This window comes from Sarcophilus harrisii, chromosome 4 (genome assembly GCF_902635505.1).
Source record: "Sarcophilus harrisii chromosome 4, mSarHar1.11, whole genome shotgun sequence".
NCBI lineage: Eukaryota > Metazoa > Chordata > Mammalia > Dasyuromorphia > Dasyuridae > Sarcophilus > Sarcophilus harrisii.
This window is the reverse complement of record NC_045429.1, coordinates 358,052,766-358,066,404: the sequence shown is the minus strand read 5'-3', so window position 1 is coordinate 358,066,404 and position 13,639 is coordinate 358,052,766. Positions and strand designations below refer to the sequence as shown.

General features: G+C 35.8%; 1 protein-coding gene across 3 annotated transcripts in view; it reads left to right on the top strand.

Moving 5' to 3' along the window:
• Window positions 1-13,639, top strand: part of GON4L (gon-4 like) — an 85,007-nt gene that overhangs the window by 53,808 nt on the left and 17,560 nt on the right. For all 3 annotated transcript variants that reach the window (XM_031966734.1, XM_031966733.1, XM_031966735.1), the window contains 8 exons: window positions 272-373; window positions 4,297-4,337; window positions 4,988-5,091; window positions 8,242-8,434; window positions 9,619-9,705; window positions 10,966-11,137; window positions 12,580-12,724; window positions 13,064-13,214. In XM_031966734.1, coding sequence (XP_031822594.1) covers window positions 272-373; window positions 4,297-4,337; window positions 4,988-5,091; window positions 8,242-8,434; window positions 9,619-9,705; window positions 10,966-11,137; window positions 12,580-12,724; window positions 13,064-13,214 — 995 coding nt within the window. The remainder of the gene's footprint in view (window positions 1-271; window positions 374-4,296; window positions 4,338-4,987; window positions 5,092-8,241; window positions 8,435-9,618; window positions 9,706-10,965; window positions 11,138-12,579; window positions 12,725-13,063; window positions 13,215-13,639) is intronic.

Here is a 13,639-nt window from a genome sequence, read left to right as displayed (position 1 = left end):
ATACAATTGATTTTTTTTTCTTTTTTAAATAAATTCCAAGCTTAAGTTTGTATTTATCCCAGATAATTTTCACCTTGTTGGTTTTTGACCTTATCTTTATAAAGATCTTGGTACAAAAATGAACAAGTCGTTCTCTGGCCCTTGATGGAGCCCAGCTGATGTATTTGACTTAGAGGAGAATAAAGAGATTCCTAAACATGGAGCTTTAGCATCAGGGACAGAGATTAGAAAGTTTCTAAAAAACCATTTTCTTTTTTTTTTTTCTCTTTAGATGAAGCAGATGATGATGATGACCCAGAATATAACTTCCTAGAAGATCCTGATGAACCTGACACAGAGGATTTTCGCAATGACCGAGCAGTGAGAATTACGAGTAAGTCCTAATTGTGGGTGTGTCTCATCCTCAACTCTTGTCCATTTCCCTTCTAATGTCTTTTAATACAGAATTTGGGGGGTGGAATTTACAGGTTATCCTAGTTGGGGTGCTCACATCTCTTATCAGATTAGATTTTCAAGCTCTATAGCTTTAGTGGCTCCAAAGTTGAGCCTCTCTGTTCAATCAACATGATGCCAGGCTGGACTTGGAGTTTACCAACAAACATTTATTAAGGACTTACTATGTGCTACCAGGGTACTATATTAAGCCCTAGACAGAGATACCAGTATAAAAATATGACAGTTCCTATCCTCAGGGAGCTAATAGTTTATTGAGGGGATTTAATGTCTCCACAGTTGAGTAAATAAAGAATATATACAAAAAGGATAAAGTTCAAAACTTGTCTCTGGCATTTATCCCTATGATCATAGGCATGTTATTTTACCTCTTAGGGTATGAGTCTCATCATCTTTAAAATGAGGAGTTTGGACGAGGTAGCCTCTAAGGATTCATTCTATAATTTGATGATTTTGTGGGTAGAAGGCTTCTAGCCTCTAGGGAAGTAGGAAAGGGCCTTTTGAAGAAGATGAAACTTGAGTCCAAATCCCTTGAGTTTGGGATTTTAGGAGGGAGAATAGTCTAAGTGTGGGAGAAATGAAAGATGGAAAGTAAATCAAATACGCTATAATTTGGCTATAGTGTAAAATATATGAGAGGAAATAATGTGAAGTCCACCTAGAAAGGTAGACAGGAGTCAAATTGTGAAAGACTTTAATTGCCAAATAAAGGAATTTATATTTTATCATAGGGATTGCAATTGGCAGTGAGATACAGTCAGATCTGTGCTTTTGGAAAATCAATTTGGCAGTTGTTTGGAAGATACACTGTAGGAAAATAGAAAACTATTGCGGTTGTCTAGGTGGTTGTGATGTGAGCAGAGACACATGGATAGATGTAAGAGAATTTATGAATTAGTATTTATAAAATTTGGTGACTGATTGATTATAAAGTGCTGAGCATGGTTCCTAGGTTGCAAATTTGGGCATTTGAAAGAATAATGGTGCCATGGCCAGAGGGAAATTAGGAGGGAGGTCAGTAGGAATCCAGATAGAGCAAGTCAGAGGAAATTGGGATCCCTAAGGAGCTCAGGGGACAAAGAACTGGGCCTAGAGGCAGAAAGAATTGAATTCAGACATTGGCTTAGCTACTGACAAGCTCTGTGACCTGGCTGGGAAAGTCATGAAATTCTGTCTGCCTCAGTTTTATCATTTGTAAAATGAGGACCATAATAGCCTCTGTTGTCTAGGGTTATGAGGATAAAATGAAATAATGGTTGCAAAGTGCTTTGTAAACATTTAAGGCCTGTGTGTGTGTGTATTTATTTATAATATATATAAATTGCATGTAAATATATATATTATATATATATAAAAACATATAACTGTTAATTAAACTATTAAGAGTATAGGAGGCAGCTGGATGGTGCAGGGAGTAGGGGTACTGGCCCTGGAGTCAGGAGGACCTGAGTTCAAATATGACCTCAGACACTTAAAACTTTCTAGCTGTGTGACCCTGGGCAAGTCACTACCTCACCAAAAAGAAAGAAGGAAGGAAGAAAGGAAGGAATTTGTAAAGCACTGGGTAAACTTTAAAAGTCATATCCATCTGCCAGTTGTCATAACTTAACATACTTTCAGCTCAATGATGCAGCAAATATTAAGCACCTTTTGTGTTCATGGCCCTATGTGAACACTGGAAATGAAAAGGAAAAAATAAAGCTGTCTTTTCAAAGAATTTATACTCCTTACAAGATATTGTATACATGCCATCGTAAGAAAATTCAGACAGGAAAAAACACTTTTATATTTTAAAAATGAATGTTTTTCTAATTTCATGTAAAAACAATTTTTTAATATTCTTTTTTTTTTTTTTAATTTTGAATTCTAAATTCTCTCTTCCCTCTTCCCCTTCTTCCTGAGAAAGCAGGCAGTTTGATATAGATTGTACATGTGTAGTCATGTAAAATGTATTTGTATATTAGTTGTGTTGTTACACATCCCCATGGGGAGAAAAGTAGTATGCTTTGATCTGCTTTTAGATTCTATCACTTCCTTCTTTGGAGGTATATACCATTTTTGGTCGTAAGCCCTTCAGATTGTCTTGGTTCTTTGTACTACTGAGAATAACTATGTTATTTAATAGTTGATCATCTTATAGTATTGCTAATACTGTGTACAATGCTGGTTCTGCTCATTTCACTTTGCATCAGTTCACATAAGTTTTCCCAGGTTTTTCTGAAAGCAGGCAGGAAAGAACATTGAGAGTTCTTTGGTTAGGGAGACCAAGAGAGATTTCACTAAAGATGAGAACTGATAGAAATACTTTGAGGTCATAATGCATTACAGGCCTGAGAGGTCCCCACTTGTGCAACTTCTTAGATGTGGAAGATATCACGTTAGAGAAATTTACTTATGTTTCAACCTTTATTGAAATGGAAAGTTCATGTAAGGAAGTAGTATGAAATGAGATTGTAAAGGCAAATGGGAGTCAGATTCTGAAAGAATTATGTGCTAGAATAAGGCATTTATACTTTTATGCTCTTAGGATGGACCAGTCAGTATAATTTTCCTTAAAACTATGTCTGACCCTGTCATTCCCTTGCTCATTAAATTCAGTGATTTCCCATTATTTCCAGGAAAGGATTCCAAGAATCCTCTCTGGCATTTAAAGCTCACCACAGTCAGGCCCTTCTTTTGCCTTTCTAAAATTCTCCCTCACACATACTCTGACTTAACTATTCTTCACACATAACTTTTTCACATGTTTGTGGCTTTGAACAGGCTTTCTCTTATTCCTGGTATGCACTTATTGAGTTCCTTCAAAACTCAATTCAAGTGTCACCTTCTATAAGTAGTCTTTCCTGATCAACCCAAATGCTGGTGCCTTCCCTCCCCAAATTACCTCCTATTTACTTTGTATATATAATCTATACATACTTATATATGTGCATGTTGTTTCTCCTGTTAGAATATAAGCTTTGTGGGGGACAGGGGGAAGGAATTAGAAACTCTTCTACCTTTGCCTATATCTGTAGCACAATTTCTGGCATATATTAGGTATTTAATAAAATGGACATTGTTTGATTTGTGAGTAAAAGAGTAAGATGATTACACTTGGTGCTTTCTGAAGATTGACAGCTACGTGAAGAAAAAAATATTGGAAACAAGAAGATATATTAATGCAGTTATCCAGACCAGAGGTGATAAGGGTTTAGTCTAGAATTGTTACTTTGTGAATGGAGAAAAGAAAAAAGATATAAGCGATACAGAGGCAGAAATGACAAGGTCATGAGATTTGGCAGTTAATTGGGTATAAATGTAGGCTAAAGAGAAATCAGGATTGACTTTGGTGTTAAGAACCTGAGTGACAGGGAGTATATTAGAGTCCTCAGCAGAAGGGAATTTTGGAGGAGGGCTACGTTTGAATTCATTGTGATATGTTTAGTTTGAGAAATCAATAGAATTTAGAAATCAGAAAGCAGCTGATTGTATAGGATTGAAATTTAGGAGAAAGATTGGAATGTTTATCCAGATTTGACATTCATAGAGAATATGCCTGACCACTAAAGACATTGCAACTAGAAGATCTCTAACAATATGCCACAGAGTTCTATCCCTGACCAATATACTTAGCACTCTTGGGGAAGGTTGTTCCACCATGAGACCTCCTAACTTTACTGCTTTCTGGGACAACTCTCTCTTCATCTTGTCCAAGACACTGTTGTGAGTAGTTTAATCAGGTGTCTGATATAAATTATGATACATTATTCCTAGTACATTTCCTTGATCTATCATTATCATAATCCTATCAGAAAAGGAAACCTACTGGATTCACTAATAGTCTATTTGGTTTTGTTGTAGAAAAAGAAGTGAATGAGCTGATGGAAGAATTATTTGAAACTGTAAGTAACAAACTTTTAACTGGGACCTTGAATAGTAAAATTGGATGATTAAAACTATGACACTCCTTTCCCTGCCAGGGGTCCTCTCCCACTCTCCATAGTTCTTTTCTAGAAAACTAGAATAATCTGAAAGGGAAAATCTTTTTCCAAAACCAGAAAAGTAACGTGATTTAAAATTATTTCTGATTATTGTCAGCTCTCCATTATCCTCATGTAATTATTCTCAGTAAAACTTTAGCCTCCCACATTTTGTCTGCCACATAGCAAACTATATAGATGATCTCCTGCACTATCATTTGGTGTGGCCTCAGGAATTGCCTCAGCAAATATAATTAGGAAAAGTAATATACTGTTTCAAAATCCTATAAGGAATTGTCAGATAAAATGTTAACAGTATTGGATCATCCAGTCAGGTATCTCATTGATGTAGCTGAGAGTTGGCTTTCTTGTTAGATTTATGTGTCCCTCTCACTCCCCCTAAAAAACCCACAACAAACTATGAGACTTAAGTGTGAGAATATTAAAACCTCAGAATAATATTGATAGCCTCCACATGGCTCATTTTGAATGCCTTTGTCTGTTTCTTATCACTAGAATGAGGTTCTTAAGCAGCAAAGCCCAGAATATTAATTCTTTCCTCTTCTACTTAGTTCCAAGATGAAATGGGTTTCTCCAATATGGAGGATGAAGGTCCAGAGGAGGAAGACAATGTGACTGAATCCCGGCCCAACTTCAATACTCCCCAAGCCTTACGGTAGGATTAACAAATTGACAGAAATACTAGATGACACATGTACATCAGGGGTATTTTATGTAAGGGTTTAGGGAACTATATCTTTTTCCTCAGAATTTGTGCTTTTTATTATTTTCAAAGCTATTTCATTGTTCCCTAACAACTAATCTAAGATACAAAGCCTTTTGAAGCTTTCTGGCCCCTAAGCCTGCTTGGCTCTGTGAGTACAGAAATCTGTTGTACCCAGTTCCTGATTGTTTTTCTTACTTCTTCATCTTCTTTCTCTTTTGTTCCTTGCCATACATTCTAAACTAATAGCATGAATTTCTATTTACGTGGTTAAAAAAGACATATAGATCTAGCAAAATTCTATCAGGGTAAAATAATTAGAACTGCAGATATTAAAACAATTCACACAAAAGCTGTTTGGTCCCATAATTGATAGCACTTACTCTTTCTTAGCTCATCAATCTATTATAGTTACCTGATATTATATTGGCCCATTGTGATGTTGCTTTAGTCTAGTCATCTTTCTCATAATGTTCCCTGAGGAGAGTGTCTGAGAACAAGTTAAGGGTAATAGAATGGATAAATGAACATAATCTGATATGCCCTGATGAAATGGACAGATTTCATGAATGCAGGTTCTGTGACCATTTAGGAGTACATTTAACTTTCATAATGAATTTTTGGTTCACTACTCGTATGCATTTAAAATCACTTAATTATATCTATCTTCCTTCTCCCAATTGAGAAAAATTAAGGAAATTCAAATAGTACAGTTTTCTCCCCCCCCCCCAAAAAAAAAATTCATAATTATTCATCTTTACCCATAAATACTCTCAAAGTTCACGAAATCCAGTCCCCTTACTTAAATCTGCTTTGTTAAAAAGAAATTGGGAAGCCTCTGAGCAAAGAAACCAACCTTTATTAAGACAAGTAAAGATGGAGTGTGAGACCCTGAAATAGAACATTCAGTTATTTGTAGATTTCTTCATATATGGTGCCACAAAGTCCTCTAGAAGCTGATTCATGGAAGTTTGCATTTTGCAAGTCATTGTGTCCTAACTTGAAGACATCCTAACTTTGTTTTTTTCATCATGTCTCAATTAGCTCTTTACATGACTTTCTTACTTTATCATTTTAATATGTAGATATGATGATTATGGTCACACATTTAAGATACACACTTTATAATGATGTATTTACATTTCTAAGGTCAACTAGCACAGGAATTCCCTTAAAACTACATCATAGTTTGGTTATACACAGGTTTGGTTTTTTTGTTTTTTTTAACTCGGCACTGTGTATTTAATTATAAATCTCAGTTATTTCTTATCCTGTTGATTATAGCAGATAAAAAAAATTAGCAAGATAATACAGAACAAAGCACTCAAGGCATTGATTATTGATCTATTTCCTTTCTTTTGGGGAGGAAAAAACCCTAAATTCTTGCAGAAATTGATTCTCTACAAGAATACTGAATCTAGTTGAGAACTCAGTGACTGAAGAACGGGTCTCCTTTTTATGGGGCAGTGCAGCTCTAGACCAAGCTGTATCTGTTTGGGAAAGGAGCAAAAGCAACAGCTGGCATCTCTAGCAGCCTCTCTAGATGAGTTGTACTTGAGAGGTGTTGAATTATGTGACCAGCTACAGATTATTTTTCAAACTATGATATGATATCTATCATCATCTTTCCTACCCTGCTTAGACTTTGCTTCTCCTTCCCCTTTTACTCATATTCATTTGGGTCATTAATGTAAGCTTTTAAGTACTGACTACATATCCATGAGCTACTCAGCAATACCCTGGGAGGTTGGGATAGATGTGCTTGTATTAAGTACCAGCCATGTACCAATCCAAAACTGAGTACAGAGATTTTTTTACATTAACCAAAGTTTTGGCTTTTCTGCCTCCTTGTGGCCTTGGATTGATACAAGTTCACTACTGCTGAAGTACTATGTAGCTTGCCTGATGTTATTTGCTAGGTCCTCAGGTTTCTTTAAACTGTTACCTGAGTATTGAAAATAATGTAAAGCCAACAGAAGGAAAAAAAAAACAAACCCAATTATGACTATACAGGAGTTCTTTAAAGAAATTACCATCTTTTCATTATTGACCTTATAGAAGGAAAGTGCTAAACATAAAAACTAGTCATTGTAATAATTCAGGCAAGACCTTTTCCCTTATTCTTGTAGTATCAGCTTAGAGCTACCACTGAAATATGGAGCAGACTCCATATTTCAGTCTGCTCTCACTCCAAGAGATAGCATTGTAGATATTTAATTTCTTGGTTTATTCAGTTGAGCACCTTAGTATTTAATATATTGTTTTGTAAGACAGATCAGAGGAATAGTAGTTTGTAGTATAGTGCCAAGAGGAGAAAGATCAGTGGTAATGTTGTTAACATTAGACCAACCTCCTTATTTCTGTTCATTAAAATTAGTGTGTGTTCCACAGGGCTCTTCCCCCTCATCTCTGTACCTATTACTCTTCATCATACCCCTAGGATTTTGGCTTTTCGGGGGCGGGGGGGGAACCCAGTAAAATTTAGTGAAAAAAGTGGAGCAGAGATAGGATATAGTAGAGGCCACATCCGAAATACAGGGATCACATAAAAGTTTCAGACCTAATAGATTTTGTCTTTTTCCAAAAAAGTCTCAGTTACTCTTAGAAGAAATATTTACTGTGACATATCCATGTGGTGCAGGAATGTTGCCATCAGTTACTCAGAGACTAGTTAGTGTATTTTATTTTTGTTTTGTTTTGAGGCAACCAGTGTTTGAGTGATTTGCCCAGTGTTACACAGGTAGTAAGTATCTGGAATCAGATTTGAATTCAGATCCTCCTGACTTCAGGACAGTGCTCTATCCACTACATCACCTAGATGCCCCTACACTTAAGTGTAATCATACTGATGCTCCTTCTCTCATTCCTGCTCTTTGGTCATTTCCTTGCTTATCTGCATGTCACCCAGTGGGTGATCAAGGGAAAGGGCAGGTTGGAAAATATCCTCTATTTTGAGTCATGGCCAAGATGGAAGTTAGGGATTGGAAACCCCCTTGGTAAGTTCTTGTTACTTGACTCTTCTGATACCCTTTCTTCCTTTTTTTAGTGAAGAATGGGTTCTGGGGAACATCCAAATTTTTAAAAATCTCCTTTTGGAGACAGGTTTGAAGAACCTCTAGCGAACTTACTCAATGAGCAGCATCGTACAGTAAAGGAGCTGCTGGAACAACTAAAGATTAAGAAGAATTCAACTAAGCAACAACCAGAGGCAGAGAGGCCCAAGCCCCAGAAGACCCAGCAGACTCTGATTTTGGATGCAGCTCAGAGGAAAAGACTTCAACAACAGATGCAGCAGGTAAGATTCCTCTTATGGTGATAGTTAGATTTCATTTGAGCAGAGATTGAGGCTTATATTTAATTAAAGCCTCTGAAATAGCTTTCTTCGTATCAGTAGAAAACCATATCATTTGAACATAAGGCTGAAAGAGACTTTGACATAGCCATTCTCTTGCTATGAATGATAGCCTTTAAATTTTTGTTGTTCATTCATTTTCTTTTTTTTTTTTTTAAATAGCCTTTTATTTACAGGATATATACATGGGTAACTTTACAGCATTAACAATTGCCAAACCTCTTGTTCCAATTTTTTCACCCTTACCCCCCCCCCCTCCCCTAGATGGCAGGATGACCAGTAGATGTTAAATATATTAAAATAGAACTTAGATACACAATAAGTATACATGACAAAACATTATTTTGCTGTACAAAAGAATCAGGCTCTGAATTATTGTACAATTAGCTTGTGAAGGAAATCAAAAATGCATGTGTGTATAAATATAGGGATTGGGAATTTAATGTAATGGTTTTTAGTCATCTCCCAGAGTTATTTTTCTGGGCATAGCTAGTTCAGTTCATTACTGCTCCATTAGAAATGATTTGGTTTGTTCATTCATTTTCAATTGAGCCCAACTCCTCACAACCTTCTGGGATTTTCTTAGCAAAATTATTGGAGTGCTTTTCTATTTCCTTCTCTCAGCTCATTTCACAAATGAGATGAACAGGGTTAAATGACTTACCCAGGGTCACACAGCTAGTAAATGTGAGTCTAGATTTGAACTCAAGACGATGAGTCTTCCTTACTTCCAGGCCAAGAGCTCTATCCACTCTACCATCTAGCTGCCCATTTTCAAGGGCACAAGATTCCAAATAGCCTTCTGTAATATATTCGAGATTCTAACAATTGACATGGGACAGGTATAGTTTTTCCTTTTAGCTGATCTAATTCCTCATGTTACAACTGATACTCATTAGTTCTGGTCCTATCATTCTGATTAAGAGTTACCTTTCTGGTAGATCTAAGTCAAGACAGAATGTTAAGGTTAGTCACTGTTGTCATAGGCCTCTAGAAAGAAAAACATTTAAGTTAAAAGTTCCAAATACACTGGTAAAAGTTCCAAATACACTGGTAAAGTGTTCCTAGGTTCCTAATATGTCAGCCTTCTACATATCACTAATGTATTTTTTTTTTCTCCCTTCTAGCATGTTCAGCTCCTGACTCAGATTCACCTCTTGTCCAGTGCCAACCCAAGCCTCAGTTCGGAAGCTAATACCACCAAGATGTTTCTTGTAAGGCTTGTTTATCCCTAGAGTCTGAAAGCTAGAGTGTGAAATTAGCTATTCAAATATAATTTCCAAAATTTATTCATCCTTCATAATTTTATATTGATCCTTTTACACTAGATTGACCAATTTTCTTTTATTTTTATCTTAGCTATTTTCTTTATGAAAATATAGATAAATATATATAGTCACTTTTGGGCCTGCCACCTCATATTCTCTTACTTCTCAATTTAGTTTCATGTGAGTCCACTCTAATTTTTTTTTTTTTTCTGTTTTTACTAGAAACCATCTTTTAATAGCTATAGAGTTAACTGGTGATTTGCTAAGCATATGACTGGTGAATTACAGTGTACTAACCTAATTTTGAACAAAGTAAAAAAATGACTTGTTTAAGTAGTTAAGTTGAAGAAAGGAGTGGAACATTAAATGCTATAATTTGTCAATGGGAAAATTGCCCCTGAATTTAGTTGCAGGGGAATGATGATGTATGCTATATATATTTCTGAATATGGGCTTCTTGTGTGATAGCAAATAGCCTGTGGTCTATTTAAGAAGAAAGAACACACTCAGAAGATATTTTAATAAAAAACAACACATGTTACTAATTTTGTTTTTATATCATCTTTATTTCCAAATATATATATATCTTTCTTTCCCCCTTCCATAAGGATCTGTCCTTTATAGCAAAGAAATTTTAAAAGGGAGGGAGAAAAACTAAAGTTCAACAAAACTAATCAACACATCATCCACATCTTACATTATATTCAGTGTTCAACATCCATGGTACCCTACTTCAAAGAAGGAAGGAGGGGGGATACTTTTGAAGATGAACATTTTTATGGAACATATAAATGAAAATAAGTGTAGTACAGATTGCACATTTAAGTATTTTTAATGTCCTAATTAAAAGTGAAAAAAGAATGAGGTGAGGTTAATGAGGACTTTTTGATACAGATTTTTTTCCCCCTGAGGCAATTGGAATTAAGTGACTTGCCCAGGGTCACACAGCTAGGAAGTGTTAAGTGTCTGAGGCCAGATTTGAACTCAGGTTATCCTGATTCAGGGTTGGTGCTCTATCCACTATGCCATTTAGCTGTCCCTAGTAGTTTGAAAGAAACTATACATAACAGAATTTATTTTATATTATAAACACTAATGTAATATGTATCTCCACCTTGTAGCCTTTCCTTGTTGAAAGAATTTTTTAATCATGGTCTGATCCTTATTTCCGGGACATAGATCATTTCATGTTCATTTTTTTCCCAGAGGGAGCTGGGGACCTTTGCTCAAAGTTCTGTTGTCCTTCACCATCAATTCAACCCCAAGTTTCAGACAATGTTTCAGCCGTGTAACTTGAAGGGCGCTATGCAGCTTATTGAAGACTTTCACTCACAGATCCACATTGACTGTAGCCCTCGAAAAAATGTCAAGAAGAGTGGTAAGGGATAAAATGTTCAAATTAATGTCCAATTCTAGATGCAAGACAGTTTTGCTCCTCTAAGGAAAGCTAAAGTATATAACTGGAATGGGAAAGAGAACGGGATAAACTTTGTCCATTCTCTGCTCTTTTTTCCTTTTTCTAAGGATAGATATATATGATGTTTTAGTCCAGGAAGAATGAATAGGTGGTACATGAAGTGGGAAACAGATATAGGGAGAAATGTCAGTTCCAGGAGTGGACAAGAAAGAGATGATACAGTAGAACTGACTCAGATGTTGCTATGGGAACATGTAGATTTATGGAAATTTTTTAAAATCATCATATAATCTATCATCCATTCAGTTCACTTGAATTCATGCTTATTATAAGACTCCTTGAATTTTTATAATATTTAAATTTTCAAAGCAGCCAATTCATTCTCACAAAATTCCTGTGGGGCAAGTAAAGTATGTGGAATTTCCATTTTATCCATAGATAAACTGGTACAAAATTCTGAGTTCCTGATGTGATCAGTTCATTGACTATTTGGGTCTTTTAAAAAAATAATTATTACTATTTTTATTATAGCTTTTTATTTACAAGTTATATGCTTGGGTAATTTTACAGCATTGACAATTGGCAAACCTTTTGTTCCAATTTTTCCCCTCCTTCCCCCATCTCCTCCCCCAGATGGCAGGTTGACCAATACATGTTAAATATGTTAAAGTATAAATTAAATACAAGTATATATGTCCAAACAGTTATTTTGCTGTACAAAAAGAATCGGACTTTGAAATAGTGTACTATTAGCCTGTGAAGGAAATCAAAAATGCAGGCGGACAAAAATATAGGGATTAGGAATTTTATGTAATGGTTCTTAGTCATCTTCCAGAGTTCTTTCGCTGGGTGTAGCTAGTTCAATTCATTACTGCTGTATTGGAACTGATTTGGTTCATCTCATTGCTGGAGATGGCCATGTCCAGAGGATAAGTAATTTTCTTTGGGTCACAGAGTTAGGAACCAGAACTAGAGCCCAGAGCTCTTAATGCCTAACCTACTTTTGAGGAACTCAGATCAGGTAGATTCCATTTTGGGGCAAGTTTAGCTCTAGAATGTGATAATTTTATTCTGCTTCACTAGTTCTAAAAAGTAGAAAATATATAATTTTGCTTGTAGTTCACTTGGGTTCAGGAGATTTTATTTTGTTAAGTAGGGAAATTGATTTGGTTTGCTGTTCAGTAAAAAAAAATTTAGATATAATTTGATTCAAGAACATATATGAAAAGAATATATTGTGATGTAATAGGACTTGATTTGACATAGTAAAAGCAACAAAAAATTTCAAAGAATATTATAAATAAGATTTAATGGCAATATTGTCTAAATGACAGGGATATATACTATTTATAACCCATCCTATATAGTTCAAGATTTCTGTGAACTGTAGATTCTTCTTACAGCCAATGAATTTCCTTGTCTGCCGAAGCAAGTGGCCTGGATTCTGGCCACAAGCAAGGTCTTCATGTACCCAGAGCTACTACCAATATGTTCATTGAAGGCAAAGAATCCCAGGGACAAGATATTCTTCACCAAAGCAGAGGACAAGTATGTATTCGCTATCAGAAAGGGAAAAAAAATAAAAAACAGAATGAGGAGGAATTACAGTCTCAACTCGTTAGGGGTTGCCAATTTAATGGAGTAGATAGAACAGAAACAGTAAGAAAGACATCAAAAAGAGAGAAATGAATACAGAAGACCTGGTTGGACAGAGTTGTCACCATTAACCATTAGTGGATGGGAACAGAGAGAGAGAGATGAGAGAACTGAAGGGTACCAGGGAAAAGAAATCTGGAGAGTTTGGAGAAGTACTGGGAAGGAGGAGAGACAAGACCAATTTTTGAGTCTGTGCATCTTTTTTTTTTTTTTTTTTTTTTTTTTTTTAAGTTTATTAGCTTTGGGGCTGAAACACTTTGAAGGGACTGAGTTTCCAAAGCCTCTAATCAGTAAATACCTCCTGACTGCCAAGTCTGATAACCAGCTGACTGTGAGAATCAAGAACCTCAACATCAACAGGGCTCCTGACAATATCATCAAAGTGAGCTGCTCCTTTATTCTTTATATCTCTATCTCATGTTCTCTTCCTTTTGTCGAAAAGGGGCTGTTTGATATATTGAATATATTGAATATAGAATATAGAAAAGGGTTTGTTTGATAGAATATAGAATTGGGAACCTTAAGTTTTAAGTCAAACTTCTTTTGAAACATCGAATTAAGTTTTGCCATTATGTTATGGAACCTCCTTTTCTTCCTCTTTACCTGTTTCCTTGTGCTCTGGGTGACGGTCAGTAGGGGCCCTTCTCTTGACTCTTTGCTCTTGTTGCAGTTCCCCCTGGAGAGTTGAGCAGAACTTAAGCAGTATGATCATCATCTGCATTTCCTCTGTTCCTTCCCCTTCCCTCTCCTCTCCCCAACTCTGTCTAGAAGAGAAATAAATATGACACTGGAATAAGGATGGGATCA